The sequence below is a fragment of the Bombina bombina genome, chromosome 3, assembly GCF_027579735.1.
Source record: "Bombina bombina isolate aBomBom1 chromosome 3, aBomBom1.pri, whole genome shotgun sequence".
Classification (NCBI taxonomy): Eukaryota; Metazoa; Chordata; class Amphibia; order Anura; family Bombinatoridae; genus Bombina; species Bombina bombina.
Window position 1 is genome coordinate 1,096,875,989 of NC_069501.1, and position 26,724 is coordinate 1,096,902,712.

The following is a 26,724-nucleotide window of genomic DNA, read 5'->3' on the forward strand; positions in this document are numbered from 1 at the left end:
CACCACAGCAAAGCTGTTAAGTATCATTTCCCTTCCCGCAAACCCCAATCATTCTCCTTGCCTGCGTTACAAGGAAGAGGTGAAGTTTTTGGTGTTTGATTATTTCTCTTCAATCAAGATTTTATTATTTTGGAAATCAGAGTAGGTTTACTCTGATCTGTCCCCTCAAGATTGGGTCTAGCCATACTCCATGTCAGTCTCTTCAGTAGGGCAGTAGTGGCTTTTAAGCAGTTAGGAACTTGTAAAGTGCGTTTTGCTGTGTTTTCCTAACAGGTTGCTGCCCTGGTATAGAATGCCCGAGTAGGTTTACTCTGTCTTTCTTATTTCCACAGGTCTCTGTGAGGAGTGGCATCCTCCCATACTTTGTGAGGTCGCCTGCCTGCCGGACGACTGAAATGCAGGTAAGTGCCCTTTTTTGTCTTCTGGGGCTAGGAGGCGGACACTGAAAGGGTTAAAGGGACATGAAACCTAAATTTTTTCTTTCACGATTTAGAAAGAGCATGCAGTTTTAAATAACTTTCTAATTTACTTCTATTATCTAATTTGCTTCATTCTCTTGATATTCTTAGCTGAAAAGCATATCTAGATAGGCTCAGTATCTGCTGATTGGTTGCTGCACATAGTTGCCTCATGTGATTGGCTCTCCCATGTGCATTGCTCTTTCTTCAACAAAGGATATCTAAAAAAATGAAGCAAATTAGATAATAGAAGTAAATTGGAAAGTTGTTTAAAATGGTATTCTCTATCTGAATCATGAATGAAAAAAAATTGGGTTTAGTGTCCCTTTAAGGACTCTGGTAACTGCAGTTATATGGGACACAAATTCCTTAGTTAGGAATATTCTGGCAGTAAGCAGGTACTACTTAGCATGTGAGTTTGGATACTAAGGGGTTAACTCTCTTTTGGGGCTCGTTGTTATTTTATGAAATATTCTCTGAGGTATCAATGTCCTCGGTAGGATTATAGTAAGACGCGCTCTTATTTCTTTCAGCGCCATTCATTTTGGGAGAGTATGTAGTGTCATTTCCTCCGTTTTCTTTTGAGATCGGAGCGGTGAAATGTATTTATTTCTATATATGATGTAAACCTCCCTAATTCTTTATATTCCATTTTGAAGTTCAGCAACGGATTAATTTCTAGTAGAACATATGATGGAGAGTGGCGCGTATACGCTGATAACACCTTCAGGGTGACAAGCTGTTTGTCCGCACTCTCTGTCCTCTCTACACCCCTCGGTATCTAAGAGTTACAGGTTTTTTTTTCACTGCTCTGGTTTCAAGGCCAGATGCCTAGTTCGGTGCGAGAAAGTGCGAATATCAGAGCGCTTCATCCCATTCCGTTTTTATGGCTCAGACTACTCCTTCTTAGAAGCGGAGCCGCTGCATTTTAGGCTTGTTAGCCTTTTGCTGTAACCCGCCTTATTTTCAATCGAGAACTGAGCGGCGTTCTCATTATACATATCCTTCACAGCGGAGTGGTCTTATAGAGAGATCCACAGGGATACAGAGGGCTCCTCTTACAATGTTTGGAAATACGTACTCCTAGTGGAATCGTTATTTATAAGAGGTTTTAATATTTTTAATGTACATAATAAGAATAGGTACGTGTGTTTATTTTTATTAAGTTCTCAAATTGGAAATTGTTTTTAGGACTGGGGTTTGTTCTTAGGCTCTTGGGGACCTAATAGTATTGCCCCTCATGTTTAGAATGTTTCACAATAAAATCATTCTTTCATTGGAGCCTCATGACTCATGTCCCTCAGGATTAATTGTCTTTGCAATTCAGAATTGCTTGCATAGCATAGGAGCCAAGTAAGCCGTTTTTAGTAACTGGAAGTTGCTGATGAATCCCTATTTTGGTAGGGCCAGTAACTACTATCTATTGAATGTATAGACAGCCGGACAGAAAGCTCAGCATGCTAAGGCTTTATGGCTGAGCTCTGTAACAACCCAAGGGTTGTAGGTTCGATCCCCGGCGAGGTCCACTCAGCCTTTCATCCTTCCGAGGTCGATAAAATGAGCAGCACCTTGGGACCCTAACAGGTGATTAGCCACGCTTTTCAAGTACCCAATACATACAGTGTGTTTAACTGCTTAATGTCCTATGAGCCCCTTGTCTCCCAGGATGATGCTGTTTAGGCAATGCTACAGCTTTCTCCTTACACGTCCCGAGCCTTTATGGCGTCACATGCAGTACCATGCGGTTCCCCTCACTCTCCTAGAGGTGTGTATTTGCCTGCAGATTTTGCAGCTCAGGTATCCCTACGGTATCTGCAGCTTTATCTGTTTTTCCTTTCTACAGAGGATACGCAAGAGGACATTTAATGATTCAGATAGTAAGGTTTCTGCTCCATTCTCTGTTACACAGGTTGCTTTTTCTCCTAAGTCTGCTGAGGAGGATTCGCTTGTGAAATTTCAGATTAGGACAGTATAATTCCTTCATCTGATGCTGATGTGGTCTTCTTCAGATGTATGCTTAACACCTAGTGTACTGTTATAGGAGATTTTCGCTACCTGGACGACATCAATAACCCAATGTCGTTGTTAACCCTTGGAATTTTTTATCTCTCTCATTTCTAGGATGTTCCTCTTATGAGGAAGTGTTCTATTCCTGTTTTGGATATTTTCACAGGAATAGGAGAGGTCTTCTCTCTCCTGTCTTCCGTCCTTAAAGGATTTTTCTGTCGCTGACTCCAATTATATGCTCGGTGTCTAAGTAGAAGGGCACTCTTCTACTATGGATTAGAGATTCTTATGGAGGGTAGCTTGGTCAGCTGAGAAGTCTAACTGTGGTCTAGTGGTATAGCCTACGCTTTATATTTCTGCATTTGCAGGTTCAGTATTTTGTGTTTTCTCCAAATCCTTGCTTTGTTTTTTCTCTTTCTAGGATAAGACCTTGTTTGCTCTTGGTCTGGCTGAACTTCTCTGTATTACAGAGTCAGTTATGGCTATTGGAAACCAACGTAACCTAGGATTTCCTCCCAGGGGCAGATTTCTCCTTCTTGAGTATCTGCAATCCAGGTATGAGGAGGCATTCCTGGAACTGGGTTCAAGACCTTCCTCTCTGGAAGTGTTAATTCCAATCTCAGTCTGGGAATGGGAATTAGGTATTACCTCAATTTTCTCAGGTTCTGACCTTCTATGGTTCAAGAGGGCCCTTCATAAAGAACATAGACCTAAGGATGTGGTTTTTTGTTCCCATGATCTAGTAAGACTTTTGGATCTTGGGGTATGGCAAGGGTGTTTTCCTGGACAATATATGGTTCAGGTGTCATCCTTCCTTCGAGCAATCTCTCTTTTAAGAGATCTTGTCCAATCCTTTTTTCCATGGATGGGAAATGAATCTGGAGTACAGCTCCCTTGTTCCATCTACAAGGGTGATTTTTCGAGAGGAGATTTCTTTAAGAGGTTAGATAATCTAGGATTAATTCCCATCTTGCCATCTTGCAACCAGAGGGCTGGGAATTTGAATCTAGCTGCAGTTGATTTTCCGTCACTTTTCAGTGACTCAATGTAAGGAGGGAATCGGTCTGATTTTTGTCATGGACATCATTCCTTTTGCTATTTTCCATAAAAGGGAGAACTTCAGATCTATCTTAGAGGATAGATCTAGATCAGTCGACAAGTGACTTTCTCCTGTAGTGGTTTATCAGGAGTATCAATCTCAGGGCGCGTGCTTCTAGAGACTTTCCTCTGTGATGTGACTGCATTCATCAACTAGCTAGGGCTGGGAAACAGTCTGAGTCTTGTTTAAGGCATAGGGATTATGGACTCGGGAGTCTCTGCTCTCCTCTTTAACGTCTTGGAGTTGAGAGCGATTTAAAATGCTCTGATGGCTTGGCCTCAGTTGTCCTTAAGCTTGGTTCCAGTTGGACAATATCACCTCTATGGTCTACATCAACCACCAGGGAGGAACTCTAAGTTCCTTTGCCATGTTGGAGTTGATTTGAATTGTTCAGTGGGCGTAAGCTCACAATTGTTGTGTATCTGCCATCCAAATTCCAGGAGTGGACATCTGGGAAGCAGATTTCCTGAGCAGACAGACTTTTCATCCTGGGAAATGGGATCCCCTTCTGGAGGTGTTTTCCATCTTGACCCTCAATTGGGGGCTGCGGAGTTGGATCTGTTGACGGCTCTGCAACTTTCCGAGCTGTCAAGGTACGGTTCGAAGTTAACAGATCCAAAGGCTGCTCTGATAGATGCTCTGGCGGTTCCTTGGCATTTTAGGCTGGCACACCGTTTTTTCTCAGATTGCTCTCCTTCCACGAGTTATTGATAATATCAAACAGGAAAGAATGTTGGTAATTCTAAATAATTCCTGCGTGGTCTCTCAGGATCTGGTATGCAGGCCTTGTGGAGATGTCTCTTCACATTGGAGACTGCCTCTGTGAAAGGACCTTCTGATTCAGGGTCCCTTCTTTCATCCAAATTTTGTTTCTCTGAAGTTGACTGTTTGCAGATTGAACGCTTAGTTCTGTCTAAGCGTGGTCTTTCTGAGTCAGTCACTGAGACCATGATTCAGGCTTGCAAGCCTGTTACGGGGAAGAATTTTTATAAGATATGGCGTAAATATCTTTATTGGAGTGCAGCCGAGGGCTTCTCTTGGAGTCAGGATCCTAGGATTTTGTCTTTCTCCAGGAGGGTCTGGAGAAGGGTTTTTCAGCAAGTACTCTGAAGGGTCAGATTTCTGCCTTGTCTATTTTGTTGCATAAGCGTCTGGTGGATGTGCCGGAAGTGCAATCCTTTAGTCAGGCCTTGGTCAGAATCAGGCCTGTGTTTAAACCTGTTACTCCTCACGGGAGTCTTAACCTTGTTCTTAAAGTTTTACAGCTGGCTCCGTTTGAGCTTATGCATTCCTTAGATATTAAGATGTTATCTTGGAAGGTTTTGTTTCTTATTGTCATTTCTTATGCTCGGAGAGAGTCTCTGAACTCTCGGCATTGCAGTGTGATTCCTCTTATCTTATTGTTCATTCTGATAATGTGGTTCTGCTTACTAAGTTAGGTTCCTTCCTAAAGTTGTTTCAGATAGGAATAATAATCAGGAAATAGTTGTTCCTTCTTTGTGTCCTAATCCTCCTTATCATAAGTAGGGTTTGCTGCACAACCTAAAAGTGGTGTGTGTGTGCTGAAATTTTTCTTGCAGTTGACTAAGAACTTTTGCCAGTCTTCTGCCTTGTTGGTCTGTTTCTCTGGGAAACACAAGGGTACGAAAGCTACTGCTACTTCTCTTTCGCTCTGGCTGAAGAGTATAATTTGTTTGGCCTATGAAACAGCTGGACAGCAGCCTCCTGAGGGAATCACGGCTCATTCCATAGGGTTTTTTTCTTCTTCCTGGGCTTTCAAAAATGAAGCTTCTGTGGAACAATTTTGCAAGGCTGCAATTTTGTCCTCCGTGCATACTTTTATAATTTTGAATATTCTGCTTCGGGTGAGGTTTCTTTTGGGAGAAGGGTTTTTCAAGCAGTGGTAAGTATAATTTATGTTTTTCTTCATAAATGGAAAGAGTCCACAGCTGCATTCATTACTTTTGGGAAAACAATACCCAAGCTATAGAGGACACTGAATGCTAAAATGGAAAGGTACAAAAGGTGGCCCATTCTGAGGGCACCAGGCCTGAAACCCCTACCCATCAAAAAACCCGATTCGACCGAAGCCGAGAAAACTTTGAAAAAGGACACTGACTCACAGACGTCCACAAACCTTGCTAGAGACCGCAGAAAATAGACTCATCAGAGCCAACATGCCTCCGGGAGACACCATCGGCCAACAGACGGTCCCCCACAACACACCTCTTACGAGAGAAAGGGATCAACTACCGTTAACTTTGCAAGATTTGATAAAAATTCACTTCCCAGCAATGGGAATCAAACCTACGTTGTCAACAGATCTAAGCTGTTGCTCTAACCAATATACCAGATCAGAGCACCAACCCCACCTTCAAACTGTAAAACATCCACTGAGCAGTGGACACATCACAGGCTATCCACAAGCCACCAAAGCTACTCATGTAACTTGAACATGGAGAAGCACCGAAACCTCCAAGAGGCTTACCGTACCTTAAGACCCGAGGACTAACCCCAGATCCCAGATTCTGCTCCCAGCACCAGACCAGACCAGCAACAGGCAGATGTTACAAGCAGGGGAATAAAAAAAGACCCCAATCTCCGGCCCAGAAAAAGGACAGAATGGGACGGACCTAGCCACCCCAATAGAGTTTGGGTGCCAACCCAAATAGGTCCCTTAATTAGTAACTCCCAAGAGAACCTCATAGAGATGAATGGAGAAATGCAGTAGATCGCTATAAGACCCAGCACAATACTAATGACAGTCTCAACACGGAGACTTCATCTTCACCGATGGAACAGAACAACCCACTATAGGGTAAAATTCCCATTCCATCACCTGCCCACAAGACAGGACAGCCAACCTCCAGAGAGAGGAATTCCACCTCCTAAAGGAGAACAAAACTACCCCCCAAGGGGGAGAGCACAGAGAACAACAGCGCACAAGCTCCAAACAGGAAGCCGTAGCCTGATGAAAACAAAAGCTGAATGAAAAAAATCATCCAGACACCAAAATATACAGAAGAACTCCCAATGAAGGAGAGCACCCATTATTCAAAGGACAGGACAGACCAAAAGGAGTGTATCCAAAAAACACACAGATCCTGGCCAAGCTGCAAGCAGCTCAACTAACTAGACCATAAGTCATAGCCAATGTTCTCTGGAAAAACTGGAACGCACTGAACCAGCCACAGGATCATAAGGTTCCGGACATCCGGAAAGATCCAAGACAAAAACTATAGGCCCTAGCCCAGAAGGTGTTGAACCAACCACACCCCAGGGAACACAAGTACCTAGTCTGAAAACAGACCTCACCGGGGAATGACCGGACTAACCAGGAAAAACGGAAAACAAGAGTCACTCGAAAATTCCCAACTCAAAGGAAGAGAACACCCTTTGTCGGAGTCCAGCACTCCAAAAGGAGCTAGAGAACAACAGAGTCGCTACAAGACTCTGGAGCCCAAAAGGCGTGCAGAACAACACTAAGACATCCAAGACCAAGGGAAAACATTGAGGACCAAGTCGTCAGAAGAGGGAGTAGACAAGGCTAGAGCAAATCACGAGGCCACGCCAGTGTGCCCCAAAACGTCGCTATAAACACCTCTGAGTACGTAACCAGAGGAACCCACCTAAGGAAAAAGAATGCAAACCATCCCAACCCCGGTAGAAAACCCCTAAGCAAAGCTTGGAGAAGGAGACAACAGAGCCTATCGTCCCCAATAGGGTAATACTAACTCCCAAAAACAGGAATAGGCCACAGGCCCTCCCAGAAGGCAGCTAAACCACCAAGGATAACAGACAAAGTCTGGAAGTCCCTAAGGAGAGACCAAAAAGCCCCTAAAAGGCAAGACCGATAGGAACCGGCGGCAAGGAGGCCCTAAATCCTCCAAACCTTCACCCACGCGGGAAGGAACACTCACAAGTCCCGACAGACATCGGAAAAAACTGAGTGTGTTGCAGCAGAATTCCACCGAATCCCAGATGACCAGCTAAAAAGGCTAATGAGGAATAAACCAATACTCCACGCCACACAAACCCTTAGGTCCTTCCAGAATGCTCAGTAGAACTTGTAAATTAAAAACAAGAATAATAATAACGTGAAGCACTCGGCGCCTTAACTGGAGCAGCCAGGCAGAACAGGCGCCACGAGTCTGAAATAGGGACAGAAGGAACTGAACCCAAGCAGGACTAGCCTGCAACCAAGGGCCCAAGGCCTCATATATTCACCCAGAGGGAGAATAAATGGCAGATAAACATACTTCTGTAGAAGTAAACAGTGCGATCAAAAGGTCGTGAATATCTATTCCAGAAAATAAAATTCCTGAAGGAAAAATAAAACAAACAGGAATAGCCCAACAGCGACCCTGTTCTACCGAGCTTAGAACTGGAAAAGGATACTCAACAAATAAGCCTATAAGAGAAATACTTCATCCCCTTATATCTAATTCTGAAAGCTATTTGAAGAAGAAGACTGAGAATTCTCAGATCCATTAAGGATTGGATCTTCCAACAACGCCAAAGCGTGCCTCATTAGAACACGAAGGCGTGCCAGTCTATACCGACAAGCACAGCATACCCCCGCCGGAGCAAAAGAAGGCCCCGAAGATTGACCCCCTGAAGCCTTAGAGACAGTCATTCCCCCAGAGAGCTGAACAGGCCATCTCATGCCTGAGGGGCACCGGATAACAGAACACGAACAATATCTGAAGTAACTTTCTGGAAGATTCGCCAGCGCCAAAATTATGGACATGCGACATCGTGCCGAAACCCCCGGTGGGAACAAGCCACCTTCCCGAGAAGGATAAGCAAAGTCTGGGTTTACCTGCATACGTAGTAAGAGATGGTGGAAGGGAACTCGCCACTCGGAGGAAAGAAGCCCCAGAGGCGGATGGCTCAGCGGCCCCTTGATTCCCCGATCCCGAGGAATTGAGCACTCTAATACAGCATTCAGAACATAACTGATAGGCTTGAATAATCCGGGGCAATACAAATTCTGCGCAAGGAGTAGAATTTGAAAAAGATACGTCCGTCTCCACAATATCAGACTCCTCCATAACTAGGATATTGAATACAAAAGAGTGGACTAAAAAATCTAAATGGCACCTGACACCCACAATGGCTGAGGCACTTACCACCTCCTATGAACAAGACACCAGCAGACCAGAATTTCTCCGTCGCCACACGGTCAGGAATGAGAAAATGGAGCCCAAAAACGTGACCACGTCTGGTCACCAGGTGAACCATATAGACCAAAAAAAGCGCACCCGACCACAAGGTCACGTCACTTTCCAAAATCCGTTATGTTCCACAAGTCATGAGCCGAATAACACTACACATAAGCAGGTTGAATCATATAACAAACGATTAAAAAAAAAAACCTGTTCAATAACCCCACTCAGGAGATATTAACCCTTGATTCCAAGATACAAAAAGGAGCCTCACTGAGACTCTGTTATAAGTTAGTCCCGCGAGGTGGTAGCCCCTCGGGAAAACATCTGTAATACAGTACATTTCCTGAAGAAAGTAAAATGAAACAATTTTACCAGAATCTACGCCATGGAACAGGAACAGATAGTAGCATTGCTTCTGCCATGGACTTGAGAGAAGAAAGCAGGCAGCGAAACTCATCAACGCTGATTGCTTGTGGAGCTGTCAATATGAGTCGGGATGGTTTTGCAGAAAGAATCTCCCTGCATCTCTGGACTCTAACTTTTATCTATGCTTTCACTGAAAGGCTGACAGGACTACTTAAAACTCCAGTCCCATGCCGAAGAGTACTACCCTCCATAAGAGACTAATCTAAAACTTCTGACACTTCTCTGCCAAGCTCCTGGGACGAAAGGCAAAGAATGACTGGGGGTTGAGGGAAGTGGGAGGGGTATTTAAGCCTTTGGCTGGGGTGTTTTGCCTCCTCCTGGTGGCCAGGTTCTGAATTTTCCAAAAGTAATGAATGCAGCTGTGGACTCTTTCAATTTATGAAGAAAAGGGCAACATACAAAGATCTGTGAAAATCCAGATCTTTGCAAGTTGCACTTTCACACAAAGATATTCGGCTCAGAAAAGAGCCGAATTCCACTGCCATATTTGGCATTTGTTGTACAATGAAAGCAACAAATTCATACATATAATAACCAGTAATTCTAGTTGAGTTTGGCTGTAACAAGGTGTTAATTGGTTTTAAAAAGGTTTAGACTTGGCTTGTATGTTATTCTATAGCAGGACAAGAAACGTTTCTTGTAATTAGGAGTTCACTGTCCCTTTACCAGCACATGAAGCACTCAACCAGGAACCTGGGACCCACCTCATTTAGATAAATTGTGCATTTCATAGAGGAGAACTTTCCTATAATATAATACTTATCCTGCCTAAAAATGACGGTCCAGCCCGAAATACCAGGCAATCTTTCACTGAACGAGCAACATGGCAACCCCAGATGATCATTTCGGCCTTCTGTGGGGGTTGTCAGTGAGATGCAATGATTAATTAATGAGGGGGCAATGAATAGGCATGAGAGATGGAAGGGGGCGCTGGGATTACCATAGGGGTAAGGAGAGAAAGAGGATGCTAGTGGGTCACCTCAAGCTTGATGAACATAATTAGTTTAGTCTAGATCAGTGTTTCTGAACTCCAGTCCTCAAGTGCCCCTAACAGGATATCCTGTACTAAAGCATAGGTGAAATAATCAGCTGATCAGTAAGATTGGTTACTAGCCTGCTCTCACCCATCAGCTTGTTATATATAGCGCTGCAGAATCTGTTGGTACTCTACAAATACCTGATAATAATAATAATTTCACCTGAGTTCTAGTACAGATATTGTGAAACTCTGGCTTGATAGGGGTACTTGAGTACTGGAGTTGAGAAACACTGGTCTGGATGTCTAAAGCGAAACAACTTCCTTGCTTTTCCTTTGATATTTTATGATAATTTAGGTTTATCCTCAACTTATACTCTTTCTGAATATGATAGATTGCAGCCACTTGTTCGGAATTGTTGCATTCTTTCTTATTTTACTAGTGCTGTATATTAGCACGTTTTATTTAACATTTACTGTACAGTTTGAAACTGCTGTGTAGTAACAGGAAACATAGCAAAAGGCCTGTTGTGCCGTTCTGAGTAACTTTGCACACAGTCTTCTGATAATGTCTCAAGAAATAAACTGTGCAGTGCACACTACAAAACACTTTTCATTTTCCATAATGATTATTGGAGTTACTGTTAAAGTGATATACAAGACTTTTGCACAGTGACCATCAGCTTTAAAAAACTTGTATTACAATATCAAGATAATACAATTTTAATTACTTAAACAAAAAAATAATTTAATTTTGAATAGATTTAATATTTTTGCGTGTAAGCTAGGGGGTGCTGATGAGTTTATGGAACACAAGGGGGTGGTGGCCGTAAAAGTGGAGTAGCGATCCCACCTGCTCTAGACCCTTGTGATGAATTACATAATTTTTAGACTTCTAACAGTCTGTTCCTGTTCACCAATGCAGCTCTGGAAGTTGTCTTTATAAGAAAGTCAGCATTAACAGTAGGCTAGAATACACTTTCAACCGCTAATTTCAATTTAAAAATAACCCAAACTAAAAAAACTTTTATAGTTTTTCATACTGAAAGTATTGTAAGTAACTCTCCAGTATAACATGCAGCAGCCAGAAGCACACTCCCATTCACTCTAATAATTTGGTCAAGGTTAATTCAATATAAAAAATAAATAATAAAAAAAAAAAATTTGCTTCATTCTCTTGTTATCCATTGCTGAAGGAACAGCATTGCACTACTGGCAACTATCTGAACACAATTAGTTAGTCAATCACAAGAAACAAATATGTGCAGGCCCCAATCAGCAGCTAGCTCCCACTAGTGTTGGATATGTGCGAATGCCAAGAGAACAAAGCACATTTGAAAATAGGAGTTTAAAAGTGTCTTAAAATTAAATGCTCCATCTCAATCATGCAAGTTTAAAGGGACAGTAAACACCAGAATTTTTGTTGTAGATAATCCCTTTATTACCCATTCCCCAGTTTTGCATAACCAACACAGTTATAATAATATACTTTTTACCTCTGTGATTACCTTGTATTTATGCCTCTGCAAACTGCACCCTTATTTCAGTTCTTTTGACAGACATGCATTTTTAGCCAATCACTGACTCCTAGGAGCTTCACGTGCCTGAGCTCAATGTTATCTATGTGAAACACATGAACTAACGCCCTCTAGTGGTGAAAAACTATCAAAATGCTTTCAGATTAGAGGCGGCCTTCAAGGTCTAAGAAATTAGCTTAACTGTCCCTTTAATTTTCACTTTCCTATCTCTTTAAGACATTACAATGTTTCAGTTTTAGTTACATCTCTCAAATGCTTTCATTTATAATTATTTAGATTTTTAAAAAGCCATAAACTTCATTATGTCTGACACTCGGAATATCCAAGAAATAGATTACTGCACCTTATTCTATGTTAAATGGAAATTACATTTGAACAAAAATAATTTTAAACATTTCTATTTTTTAGAAATTGGAAAATTATTGCTATGAATTTTTATTATTATTATTATTTATACAATACTCACTCATCAAACACAGCAAAGGATGTAGCAATCGGATGTTTCAAAATTTTCAGGGGATTCTTCTTTGCTAAATCTACCGTGGCTAAACCAGTATCTTCATTAATTTTTACAGATGGTAATTGTACTGTGAAGTGAACCAAATACAAAATGAACGTTTTAGCCATATTCCGGAGAATAAATCACATTCCAGTACAGTATATATTCAAAAGAACATGCTTTTAAAAATACAATTTCATAAACAATGCTTATATTAAAAAAAAATCAAAATCACAAAAATGGTACAATTGACCCGCGGCATATAGGGTTCATATTTCTGCCATTTATTAACCCCTTAACGACCAGTGTCGTACCCTGTACGTTGCTGCAGCGCGATCTCGCTCAAAATTGTGAAATAATGCTATTTCTGCATGCCCCACAAGTGGGACACTGCAGAAATAGATTTGCAGAGTTACCGATGCAGAGAGGGACACTCTGTGGTGCCGATCGTTGGTGGGTGGGTAAGGAGGAAATTGGTTGGGCGGCCCAACGCTGTAGGAGTGCGGGTGGGAACGCTACTCCACGCTACAGGGAAGCCCAAAAAAATAATAATACTACCTGCCTCATTGAGGGGAAAGGAGGGAGGTAGGAGCAATTAGGGGGATCCTATGTGGGATCCGTTGCCATAAAAGGGATCTGGGAGGGGGAGGGTGGTAGGGTATTGAGGGGATCAGTTAAACTACAGAAAAAAAAAGGTTATTTTAATTTTCTTTATAAAAAATCTGCCTAATTTGCAGCAAACTGGGTACTGGGAGATAGCAGCCTAAGTACCTAAGATGGTGGCAAATAGGTAGAGGGGGGAGGGTTAGAGAGGTTGGGGGCTAAGGGGGGATCCAACACTGCAGAATATTTATTTCTGCAAGTACTTAAGATGGCAGTGACAATTGTGAGGTGTGGTTGGGAAGAACGCCGTTTGAGAGGGGTCAGGGAGGGATCAGAGGGTGGGATGTGTCAGGTGGGAGGCTGATCTCTACACTAAAGCTAAAATTAACCCTACAATCTACCTAATTAACCCCTTCACTGCTGGGCATAATACAAGTGTGATGCGCAGCGGCATTTAGCAGCCTTCTAATAACCAAAAAGCAACGCCAAAGCCATATATGTCTGCTATTTCTGAACAAAGGGGATCCCAGAGAAGCATTTACAACCATTTGTGTCATGATTGCACGAGCTGTTTATAAATAATTTCAGTGAGAAACCATAAAATTGTGAAAAAAAAACAGAATTTATGCTTACCTGATAAATTACTTTCCAACGGTGTGTCCGGTCCACGGCGTCATCCTTACTTGTGGGATATTCTCTTCCCCAACAGGAAATGGCAAAGAGCCCAGCAAAGCTGGTCACATGATCCCTCCTAGGCTCCGCCTACCCCAGTCATTCGACCGACGTACAGGAGGAAATATGCATAGGAGAAACCATATGATACCGTGGTGACTGTAGTTAGAGAAAATAATTCATCAGACCTGATTAAAAAAAACCAGGGCGGGCCGTGGACCGGACACACCGTTGGAGAAAGTAATTTATCAGGTAAGCATAAATTCTGTTTTCTCCAACATAGGTGTGTCCGGTCCACGGCGTCATCCTTACTTGTGGGAACCAATACCAAAGCTTTAGGACACGGATGAAGGGAGGGAGCAAATCAGGTCACCTAAATGGAAGGCACCACGGCTTGCAAAACCTTTCTCCCAAAAATAGCCTCCGAAGAAGCAAAAGTATCAAATTTGTAAAATTTGGCAAAAGTGTGCAGTGAAGACCAAGTCGCTGCCTTACATATCTGGTCAAAAGAAGCCTCGTTCTTGAAGGCCCATGTGGAAGCCACAGCCCTAGTGGAGTGAGCCGTGATTCTTTCAGGAGGCTGCCGTCCGGCAGTCTCATAAGCCAATCGGATAATGCTTTTAAGCCAAAAAGAAAGAGGTAGAAGTTGCTTTTTGACCTCTCCTTTTACCAGAATAAACAACAAACAAAGAAGATGTTTGTCTGAAATCTTTAGTAGCCTCTAAATAGAATTTTAGAGCACGGACTACGTCCAAATTGTGTAACAAACGTTCCTTCTTTGAAACTGGGTTCGGACACAAAGAAGGTACAACTATCTCCTGGTTAATATTTTTGTTGGAAACAACTTTCGGAAGAAAACCAGGCTTAGTACGCAAAACCACCTTATCTGCATGGAACACCAGATAGGGCGGAGAACACTGCAGAGCAGATAACTCTGAAACTCTTCTAGCAGAAGAAATTGCAACCAAAAACAAAACTTTCCAAGATAATAACTTAATATCTACGGAATGTAAGGGTTCAAACGGAACCCCTTGAAGAACTGAAAGAACTAGATTTAGACTCCAGGGAGGAGTCAAAGGTCTGTAAACAGGCTTGATTCTAACCAGAGCCTGAACAAACGCTTGAACGTCTGGCACAGCTGCCAGCCTTTTGTGAAGTAAAACAGATAAAGCAGAGATCTGTCCCTTCAGAGAACTTGCAGATAATCTTTTCTCCAAACCTTCTTGTAGAAAGGATAGAATCTTAGGAATTTTTATCTTGTTCCATGGGAATCCTTTAGATTCACACCAACAGATATATTTTTTCCATATTTTATGGTACATTTTTCTAGTTACAGGCTTTCTGGCCTGAATCAGAGTATCTATTACAGAATCTGAAAACCCACGCTTTGGTAAAATCAAGCGTTCAATCTCCAAGCCGTCAGTTGGAGGGAAACCAGATTCGGATGTTCGAATGGACCTTGAACAAGAAGGTCCTGTCTCAAAGGTAGCTTCCATGGTGGAGCCGATGACATATTCACCAGGTCTGCATACTAGGTCCTGTGTGGCCACGCAGGAGCTATCAAGATCACCGAAGGCCTCTCCTGATTGATCCTGGCTACCAGCCTGGGAATGAGAGGAAACGGTGGGAATACATAAGCTAGGTTGAAGGTCCAAGGTGCTACTAGTGCATCTACTAGAGTCGCCTTGGGATCCCTGGATCTGGACCCGTAGCAAGGAACCTTGGAGTTCTGACGAGAGGCCATCAGATCCATGTCTGGAATGCCCCATAATTGAGTTATTTGGGCAAAGATTTCCGGATGGAGTTCCCACTCCCCCGGATGGAATGTCTGACGACTCAGAAAATCCGCTTCCCAATTTTCCACTCCTGGGATGTGGATTGCAGACAAGTGGCAGGAGTGATCCTCCGCCCATTGAATTATCTTGGTCACTTCCTCCATCGCCAGGGAACTTCTTGTTCCCCCCTGATGGTTGATATATGCAACAGTCGTCATGTTGTCTGATTGAAACCTTATGAATTTGGCCTTTGCTAGTTGAGGCCAAGCTTTGAGAGCATTGAATATCGCTCTCAGTTCCAGAATGTTTATCGGGAGAAGAGATTCTTCCCGAGACCATAGACCCTGAGCTTTCAGGGGTTCCCAGACCGCTCCCCAGCCCACCAGACTGGCGTCGGTCTTGACAATGACCCACTCTGGTCTGCGGAAGCTTATTCCTTGTGACAGGTTGTCCAGGATAAGCCACCAACGGAGTGAATCTCTGGTCCTTTGATCTACTTGAATCATCGGAGACAAGTCTGTATAATCCCCATTCCACTGTCTGAGCATGCACAGTTGTAATGGTCTTAGATGAATTTGTGCAAAAGGAACTATGTCCATTGCTGCAACCATCAATCCTATTACTTCCATGCACTGCGCTATGGAAGGACGAAGAACAGAATTCTTGACAAGAGCTTAGAATTTTTGATTTTCTGACCTCTGTCAGAAAAATCCTCATTTCTAAGGAATCTATTATTGTTCCCAAGAAGGGAACTCTTGTTGACGGGGACAGAGAACTTTTTTCCTTGTTCACTTTCCATCCGTGAGATCTGAGAAAGGCTAGGACGATGTCCGTATGAGCCTTTGCTTTTGACAGAGACGACGCTTGAATCAGGATGTCGTCCAAGTAAGGTACTACTGCAATGCCCCTTGGCCTTAGAACCGCTAGAAGGGACCCTAGTACCTTTGTGAAGATTCTCGGAGCAGTGGCTAATCCGAATGGAAGTGCCACAAACTGGTAATGCTTGTCCAGAAAAGCGAACCTTAGGAACTGATGATGTTCCTTGTGGATAGGAATATGTAGGTACGCATCCTTTAAATCCACCGTGGTCATAAATTGACCTTCCTGGATGGTGGGAAGGATCGTTCGAATGGTTTCCATTTTGAACGATGGAACCCTGAGAAATTTGTTTAGGATCTTGAGATCTAAAATTGGTCTGAATGTTCCCTCTTTTTTGGGAACTATGAACAGGTTGGAGTAAAACCCCATCCCTTGTTCTCCTATTGGAACTGGATGAATTACTCCCATCTTTAACAGGTCTTCTACACAATGTAAGAATGCCTGTCTTTTTATTTGGTTTGAAGATAATTGAGACCTGTGGAACCTTCCCCTTGGGGGTAGTTCTTGGAATTCTAGGAGATAACCTTGAGAAACTATTTCTAGTGCCCAAGGATCCTGAACATCTCTTGCCCAAGCCTGAGCAAAGAGAGAAAGTCTGCCCCCCACCAGATCCGGTCCCGGATCGGGGGCCATCCCTTCATGCTGTTTTGGTAGCAGTGGCAGGCTTCTTGGCCTGCTTACCCTTGTTCCAGCCTTGCATCGGTCTCCAGGCTGGTTTGGGTTGTGAAGTATTACCCTCTTGCTTAGAGGATGTAGAATTAGAGGCTGGTCCGTTTCTGCGAAAGGGACGAAAATTAGGCTTATTTTTAGCCTTAAAAGACCTATCCTGAGGGAGGGCGTGGCCCTTTCCCCCGGTGATGTCTGAAATAATCTCTTTCAAATCAGGACCAAACAGTGTTTTACCCTTGAAAGGGATGTTAAGCAATTTTGTCTTGGAAGACACATCCGCTGACCAAGACTTTAGCCAAAGCGCTCTGCGCGCCACGATAGTAAACCCTGAATTTTTCGCCGCAATCTAGCTAATTGTAAAGCGGCATCTAAAATAAAAGAGTTAGCCAATTTAAGTGCATGAACTCTGTCCATAACCTCCTCATACGAAGATTCTTTATTGAGCGACTTTTCTAGTTCTTCGAACCAGAAACACGCTGCCGTAGTGACAGGAACAATGCATGAAATTGGTTGTAGAAGGTAACCTTGCTGAACAAACATCTTTTTAAGCAAACCCTCTAATTTTTTATCCATAGGATCTTTGAAAGCACAACTATCTTCTATAGGAATAGTAGTGCGTTTGTTTAGAGTAGAAACCGCCCCCTCGACCTTAGGGACTGTCTGCCATAAGTCCTTTCTGGGGTCGACTATAGGAAATAATTTTTTAAATATAGGGGGAGGAACAAAAGGTATGCCGGGCCTTTCCCACTCCCTATTTACTATGTCCGCCACCCGCTTGGGTATAGGAAAAGCATCGGGGGGCACCGGAACCTCCAGGAACTTGTCCATCTTACATAATTTCTCTGGAATGACCAAATTGTCACAATCATCCAGAGTAGATAATACCTCCTTAAGCAGTGCGCGGAGATGCTCTAATTTAAATTTAAATGTTACAACATCAGGTTCAGCTTGTTGAGAAATTTTTCCTGAATCTGAAATTTCTCCCTCAGACAAAACCTCCCTCCTGGCCCCTTCAGATTGGTGTGAGGGTATGTCAGAACAGTTATCATCAGCGTCCTCTTGCTCTTCAGTGTTTAAAACAGAGCAATCGCGCTTTCTCTGATAAGTAGGCATTTTGGATAAAATGTTTGCAATAGAATTATCCATTACAGCCGTTAATTGTTGCATGGTAATAAGTATTGGCGCACTAGATGTACTAGGGGCCTCTTGTGTGGGCAAAACTGGTGTAGACACAGAAGGGGATGATGCAGTATCATGCTTACTCCCCTCATTTGAGGAATCATCTTGGGCAATATCATTATCTGTGGCATCATTGTCCCTACTTTGTTTGGACACCATGGCACAATCATCACATAAATTTAAATGGGGAGAAACCTTGGCTTTCAAACATATAGAACATCGCTTATCTGATGGTTCAGACATGTTAAACAGGCTTAAACTTGTCAACAAAGCACAAAAAACGTTTTAAAATAAAACCGTTACTGTCACTTTAAATTTTAAACTGAACACACTTTATTACTGAATATGTGAAAAAGTATGAAGGAAATGTTCAAAATTCACCAAAATTTCACCACAGTGTCTTAAAGCCTTAAAAGTATTGCACACCAAATTTGGAAGCTTTAACCCTTAAAATAACGGAACCGGAGCCGTTTTTACATTTAACCCCTATACAGTCCCAGGTATCTGCTTAGCTGAGACCCAACCAAGCCCAGAGGGGAATACGATACCAAATGACGCCTTCTATAAGCTTTTTCAGTGGTTCTTAGCTCCTCACACATGCATCTGCATGCCTTGCTCTCCAAAAACAACTGCGCATTAGTGGCGCGAAAATGAGGCTCTGCCTATGGCTAGAAAAGGCCCCCATCTGAAAAAGGTGTCCAATACAGTGCCTGCCGTTTTTTTTTTTTTAAAAAACAATCCCCAAGATTATAATAACTATTAAGAGTTATAATCTGCAAAATATGCTTAGCAAAGTAATCGTTTTAGCCCAGAAAAATGTCTACCAGTTTTTTAAGCCCTTATGAAGCCCTTTATTCTTTTACTTAATCTAAGAAAATGGCTTACCGGTCCCCATAGGGAAAATGACAGCCTTCCAGCATTACAAAGTCTTGTTAGAAATGTGGCCAGTCATACCTCAAGCAGAAAAGTCTGCCAACTGTTTCCCCCAACTGAAGTTACTTCATCTCAACAGTCCTGTGTGGAAACAGCAATCGATTTTAGTAACGTTTGCTAAAATCATCTTCCTCTTACAAACAGAAATCTTCATCTCTTTTCTGTTTCAGAGTAAATAGTACATACCAGCACTATTTTAAAATAACAAACACTTGATTGAAGGATATAAACTACATTTAAACACCAAAAAACTCTTAACCATCTCCGTGGAGATGTTGCCTGTGCAACGGCAAAGAGAATGACTGGGGTAGGCGGAGCCTAGGAGGGATCATGTGACCAGCTTTGCTGGGCTCTTTGCCATTTCCTGTTGGGGAAGAGAATATCCCACAAGTAAGGATGACGCCGTGGACCGGACACACCTATGTTGGAGAAATAACTATATTTTTAATTTGATCGCATTTGTCAGTGAAATTGTGTCATGAAATATATACCAAAATAGGCCTAGATCAATACTTTGGGTTGTCTACTGAGAAAAATATATAGTTTTGATAGGTAAATATATATATTTTTTTAAAAAGGCTCTATTTCTGTTTAAATGTAGCGATGACAAAAATGCTAATGAGTTTGGGGAAGGTTTTGTCTAAAATGCCCGGTCCTTAAGGGGTTAACTATTCAAACTCATTACAAAAGTGTCCATCAATAAGACCTATAAATTGGTGATTGCATTGCTGATAAAAATGGGGGGGCGTGCATAACAAAGGGACAGTAACAGTGATAACATTTCATTTTGCATTAACTTTTCCAGTGCTGACCTGTTTGCACATGCAGAGCAACTCTTCTTCGGATACCTGCAGTGTAACTTAGGTAACATAATGGTGGCACTAATGATTAGAGGGAGATGCATAAAATGTATTTAGTGTTTAGTGTCCCTTTAAATCCATTTGATGGGTTTCATGAATTCAAGACCTTGTGTAGATGCCTTATTTCTACTTTCTTTATACATAGAGCAACATTGCATATGCACATTGTGTTTTCCTACTGCCCACAAACAGTTTGGAGACAACCTGCAAAATTCAGAACCATGCAATATTATACACAGTAAATAATCAGTACAGGAGCTCATTTAGATCTGTCTCTAACAAGACACAATTAGGTACTAAGCATTTAAAGCAAATGTTTACACTAATTTTTTTTCTCCTTTAATTTGTTCCCAATTAAACAATTTATATACTGGGGTGTATTCAATTGTTTACAACTAGCTCCATTAACATTATATTGTTATTTGAAATAACTAATTTTGCTGGTGGTATCCCTAACCTATACTGATAGTATAGGCTATAGAAAAGATGTGTAAACATAGCCAGCAGAAGAACTTACACTCCCAGTGGGAGGTAGGAGAGATAAGCAATAAAAACAAAATTTATGCTTACCTGATAAATTTATTTCTCTTGTGGTGTATCCAGTCCACGGATCATCCATTACTTGTGGGATATTCTCCTTCCCAACAGGAAGCTGCAAGAGGATCACCCACAGCAGAGCTGTCTATATAGCTCCTCCCCCAACTGCCACTCCCAGTCATTCGACAGAAGACAAGCAAGAGAAAGGAGAAACTATAGGGTGCAGTGGTGACTGTAGTTTAAAAATAAAACACACCTGCCTTAAAAAGACAGGGCGGGCCGTGGACTGGATACACCACAAGAGAAATAAATTTATCAGGTAAGCATAAATTTAGTTTTCTCTTGTAAGGTGTATCCAGTCCACGGATCATCCATTACTTGTGGGATACTAATACCAAAGCTATAGGACACGGATGAAGGGAGGGACAAGGCAGGTACTTAAACGGAAGGCACCACTGCCTGTAAAACCTTTCTCCCAAAAATAGCCTCCGAAGAAGCAAAAGTATCAAATTTGTAAAATTTTGAAAAAGTATGAAGCGAAGACCAAGTCGCCGCCTTACAAATCTGTTCAACAGAAGCCTCATTTTTAAAAGCCCATGTGGAAGCTACCGCTCTAGTAGAATGAGCTGTAATCCTTTCAGGAGGCTGCTGGCCAGCTGTAATCCTTTCAGGAGGCTGCTGGCCAGCAGTCTCATAAGCTAAGCGTATTATACTCCTTAGCCAAAAAGAAAGAGAAGTTGCCAAAGCCTTTTAAACTCTCCTCTGTCCAGAGTAGTCAACAAACAATGCAGATGTTTGACGAAAATCTTAAGTAGCTTGTAAATAAAACTTTAAAGCACGAACCACATCAAGATTGTGTAAAAGACGTTCCTTCTTTGAAGAAGGATTAGAACACAGTGACGGTACAACAATCTCCTGATTGATATTTTTATTAGATACCACCTTAGGTAGGAAACCAGGTTTGGTACGTAATACTACCTTATCTGCATGAAAAATGAGATAAGGGGAATCACATTGTAAAGCAGATAACTCCGAAACTCTTCGAGCCGAGGAGATAGCTACTAAAAACAGAACTTTCCAAGATAAGAGCTTAATATCTATGGAATGCAAAGGTTCAAACGGAACTCCTTGCAGAACCTTAAGAACTAAATTTAAACTCCAAGGCGGAGCAACAGGTTTAAACACAGGCTTGATTCTGACTAAAGCCTGATAAAACGCCTGCACGTCTGGAACCTCAGCCAGACGTTTGTGCAAAAGAATAGACAGAGCAGAAATCTGTCCCTTTAAGGACCTAGCTGACAAACCCTTCTCCAATCCTTCTTGGAGAAAAGATAATATCCTAGGAATCCTGACCTTACTCCATGGGTAACCCTTGGATTCACACCAATGAAGATATTTACACCATATCTTATGATAGATTTTCCTGGTGACAGGCTTTCGCGCCTGTATTAAGGTATCAATGACCGACTCGGAGAAACCAGGCTTTGATAAAATCAAGCGTTCAATCTCCAAGCCAGCCGCAGAGAAATTAGATTTGGATGGTTGAAAGGACCCTGAAGTAGAAGGTCCTGTCTCAGAGGCATAGTCCATGGTGGAAAGGATGACATGTCCACCAGATCTGCATACCAAGTCCTGCGTGGCCACGCCGGTGCTATCAAAATCACCGATGCTCTCTCCTGCTTGACCTTGGCAATCAGACGAGGAAGCAGAGGAAACGGTGGAAACACATAAGCCAGGTTGAAGGACCAAGGCGCTGCTAGAGCATCTATCAGCACTGCCTTGGGATCCCTGGACCTGGATCCGTAACAAGGAAGCTTGGCGTTCTGGCGAGACGCCATGAGATCCAGTTCTTGTTTGCCCCAACGTTGAATCAACTGTGCAAACACCTCCGGATGGAGCTCCCACTCCCCCGGATGAAAAGTCTGTCGACTTAGAAAATCTGCCTCCCAGTTCTCTACTCCTGGGATATGAATAGCTGATAGATGGCAAGAGTGAATCTCTGCCCATCGAATTATCTTTGAAACCTCCAACATCGTTAGGGAACTCCTTGTTCCCCCTTGATGGTTGATGTAAGCTACAGTCGTGATGTTGTCCGACTGAAATCTGATGAACCTCACTGCCGATAGCTGAGGCCAAGCCTGAAGAGCATTGAATATTGCTCTTAGTTCCAGAATGTTTATCAGAAGGAGTGCCTCCTCCTGAGTCCACGACCCCTGAGCCTTCAGAGAGTTCCAGACTGCACCCAAGCCCAGAAGGCTGGCATCTGTTGTTACTATTGTCCAATCTGGCCTGCGGAAGGTCATACCTTTGGACAGATGGACCCGAGATAGCCACCAGAGAAGAGAATCCCTGGTCTCTTGATCCAGATTTAGTAGAGGGGACAAATCTGTGTAATCCCCATTCCACTGACTGAGCATGCAGAGTTGCAGCGGTCTGAGATGAAGGCAGGCAAACGGAACTATGTCCATTGCCGCTACCATTAAGCCGATTACTTCCATACACTGAGCCACCGAAAAGTGAGAAGTAGAATAAAGAACACGGCAGGAATTTAGAAGTTTTGACAACCTGGCCTCTGTCAGGTAAATCCTCATTTCTACGGAATCTATCAGAGTTCCCAGGAAGGAAACTCTTGTCAGAGGGGATAGAGAACTCTTTTTTTCGTTCACTTTCCACCCATGAGACCTCAGGAATGCCAGAACAATGTCCGTATGGGACTTGGCAATTTGGAAATTCGACGCCTGTATCAGAATGTCGTCTAAGTAAGGGGCTACTGCTATGCCCCGCGGCCTGAGGACAGCCAGAAGTGACCCCAGAACCTTCGTAAAGATTCTTGGTGCCGTAGCTAATCCATAGGGAAGAGCCACAAACTGGTAATGCCTGTCTAGGAAGGCGAACCTGAGAAACCGATGATGATCTTTGTGTATCGGAATGTGAAGATAAGCATCCTTCAAGTCCACGGTAGTCATGTATTGACCCTCCTGGATCATAGGTAGGATGGTTCAAATAGTCTGGTCTGAAGGTTCCCTCTTTCTTGGGAACCACAAATAGATTTGAATAGAAGCCTTGCCCCTGTTCCTCCTTTGGAACTGGGTGGATCACTCCCATAACTAGGAGGTCTTGAACACAATGTAAGAATGCCTCTCTCTTTATCTGGTCTGCAGATAATTGTGAGAGGTGAAATCTTCCTTTTGGGGAAGAAGCTTTGAAGTCTAGAAGATATCCCTGGGACACAATTTCCAACGCCCAGGGATCCTGGACATCTCTTGCCCAAGCCTGGGCGAAGAGAGAAAGTCTGCCCCCTACTATATCCGTTACCGGATCGGGGGCTGATCTTTCATGCTGTCTTAGAGGCAGCAGCAGGCTTCTTGGCCTGCTTACCTTTGTTCCAAGCCTGGTTAGGTCTCCAGACCGGCTTGGACTGGGCAAAATTTCCCTCTTGTGATGCCGCGCTCGTCTTAAAGTTTTGAAAGGCACGAAAATTAGTTTGTTTGGTCCTTAATTTGTTAGACCTATCCTGAGGAAGGGCATGACCTTTTCCTCCAGTAATATCAGAGATGATCTCCTTCAGTCCAGGCCCGAATAGGGTCTGCCCCTTGAAGGGAATGTTGAGAAGCTTAGACTTTAAAATAACAACGTCAGCTGACCAGGATTTAAGCCATAGCGCCCTACGCGCCTGCATAGCAAAACATGAGTTCTTAGCCGTTAGTTTAGTTAAATGAACAACGGCGTCAGAAACAAATGAATTGGCTAGCTTAAGCGCTTTAAGCTTGTCAAGTATATCATCCAATGGGGTTTCTACCTGTAAGGCCTCTTCCCGAGACTCAAAGAAGAAGGCCGCAGCAGCAGTGACCGGGGCAATGCATGCAATAGGCTGGAGAATAAAACCCTGTTGAATAAACATTTTCTTAAGGTAACCCTCTAACTTTTTATCCATTGGATCTAGGAAAGCACAACTGTCCTCGACGGGGATAGTTGTACGCTTAGCTAGGGTAGAAACTGCTCCCTCCACCTTAGGGACCGTTTGCCATAAGTCCCGGCATCTATTGGAAACATTTTCTTAAAAACAGGAGGGGTAGAGAACGGTACACCTGGTCTATCCCATTCCTTAGTAATAATTTCTGTAAACCTCTTAGGTATTGGGAAAACATCAGTGTAAACAGGCACTGCATAGTATTTATCCAATCTACACAATTTCTCTGGCACTATAATGGTGTCACAGTCATCCAGAGTAGCTAAAACCTCCCTGAGCAACACGCGGAGGTGTTCAAGCTTAAATTTAAATGTTGACATATCAGAATCAGGTTGAAGCATCTTCCCTGAGTCAGAAAAATCACCCACAGATAGAAGCTCTCCTGCCTCAGCTTCTGCATATTGTGAGGGGATATCAGACATAGCTACTAAAGCGTCAGAGTGCTCTGTATTTCTTCTAGCCCCAGAGCTGTCTCACTTTCCTTGTAACCCTGGTAGTTTGGACAATACCGCTGTAAGGGTATGATCCATAACTGCCGCCATGTCTTGAAAAGTAAACGCCATGGGCGCGCTAGATGTACTCTTGAGCGGACGTCCCTTGAGCGGGAGTCAAAGGTTCTGACACGTGGGGCGAGTTAGTCGGCATAACTTCACCCTTATCAGTTTCCTCTGGTGATAAATCTTTTAAGGCCAAAATATGATCTTTATAACTTAAAGTAAAATCAGTACATTTGGTACACATTCTAAGAGGGGGTTCCACAATGAATTCTAAACATAATGAACAAGGAGTTTCCTCTATGTCAGACATGTTTAAACAGACTAGCAATGAGACCAGCAAGCTTGGAAAACACTTTAATAAATGTAAACAAGCAAAAAATAAAAACGGTACTGTGCCTTTAAGAGAAACAAAAAATGTCAGAAATTGAAAAACAGTGATAAAAAGCAGTAAATCTTACGAAATTTTTACAGTGTGTATAATAGGCTAACAGAGCATTGCACCCGCTTGCAAATGGATGATTAACCCCTTAATTTCAAAACCGGATCAAAAAAACGATATAAACGTTTTTCAACAGTCACAACAAACTGCCACAGCTCTGCTGTGGCCCTACCTGCCCATATAACGAATTTGGAAGGCACAAAAAACCCTTTAGAGAGGTCCTAAGTGTTCAGGGGACTCCTTCAGGGAAACTGGATGTCTCAAGCTGCAAAATCTAATGCGCATTTAGGACGCGAAAATAGGCCCCTCCCAACCTGTATTCACAGTGAGAGGGCCTAACAAAACTATCCCTAGGCAAAATCTAGCCAGCCATGTGGAAAAAACTGGGCCCCAATAAAGTTTTATCACCAATATGTAGAAAAAAACACAATTTATGCTTACCTGATAAATTTATTTCTCTTGTGGTGTATCCAGTCCACGGATCATCCATTACTTGTGGGATATTCTCATTCCCAACAGGAAGTTGCAAGAGGACACCCACAGCAGAGCTGTAATATAGCTCCTCCCCTAACTGTCATAGCCAGTCATTCGACCGAAAACAAGCCGAGAAAAGAGGAACCATAGGGTGAAGTGGTTAATGTAGTTTAAATTTATAAATGACCTGCCTTAAAATGACAGGGCGGGCCGTGGACTGGATACACCACAAGAGAAATAAATTTATCAGGTAAGCATAAATTGTGTTTTCTCTTGTAAGGTGTATCCAGTCCACGGATCATCCATTACTTGTGGGATACCAATACCAAAGCTAAAGTACACGGATGAAGGGAGGGACAAGGCAGGAACTTAAATGGAAGGAACCACTGTCCGTAAAACCTTTCTCCAAAATATAGCCTCCGAAGAAGCAAAAGTATCAAATTTGTACCAAGTCGTCGCCTTGCAAATCTGATCAAAAGAAGCCTCATTTTTAAAGGTCCAAGTGGAAGCCACAGCTCTAGTGGAATGAGCTGTAATCCTTTCAGGAGGTTGCTGTCCAGCAGTCTCATAGGCTAAGCGGATTAAGCTTCTTAGTCAAAAAGAAAAAGAGGTTGCCGAAGCCTTTTGACCTCTCCTCTGTCCAGAGTAGACAACAAACAAAGCAGATGTTTGACGAAAATCTTTAGTAGCTTGTAAGTAAAACTTTAAAGCACGGACCACGTCCAAATTGTGTAACACAAGGATGGAACAACAATCTCTTGATTGATATTCTTGTTAGATACCACCTTAGGCAAGAACCCAGGTTTGGTACGCAGGACTACCTTATCCGTATGAAAAATCAGATAAGGAGAATCACATTGTAAGGCAGATAGCTCAGAGACTCTACGGGCCGAGGAAATAGCTACTAAAAAAAGAACTTTCCAAGATAAAAGCTTGATATCTATGGAATGAAGAGGTTCAAACGGAACTCTTTGAAGAACCTTAAGAACCAAGTTTAAGCTCCATGGTGGAGCAACAGGTTTAAACACAGGCTTGATTCTAACTAAAGCCTGACAAAATGCCT

At 42.7% G+C, this 26,724-nt stretch overlaps 1 protein-coding gene across 1 annotated transcript in view; it reads right to left on the bottom strand.

Annotated features, from left to right (window-relative positions):
- EXOSC8 (exosome component 8) overlaps positions 1 to 26,724 on the bottom strand; it is a 143,231-nt gene that overhangs the window by 17,405 nt on the left and 99,102 nt on the right. Inside the window, exon 9 of the mRNA XM_053708434.1 lies at positions 12,142 to 12,262. Coding sequence (XP_053564409.1) covers positions 12,142 to 12,262 — 121 coding nt within the window. The remainder of the gene's footprint in view (positions 1 to 12,141; positions 12,263 to 26,724) is intronic.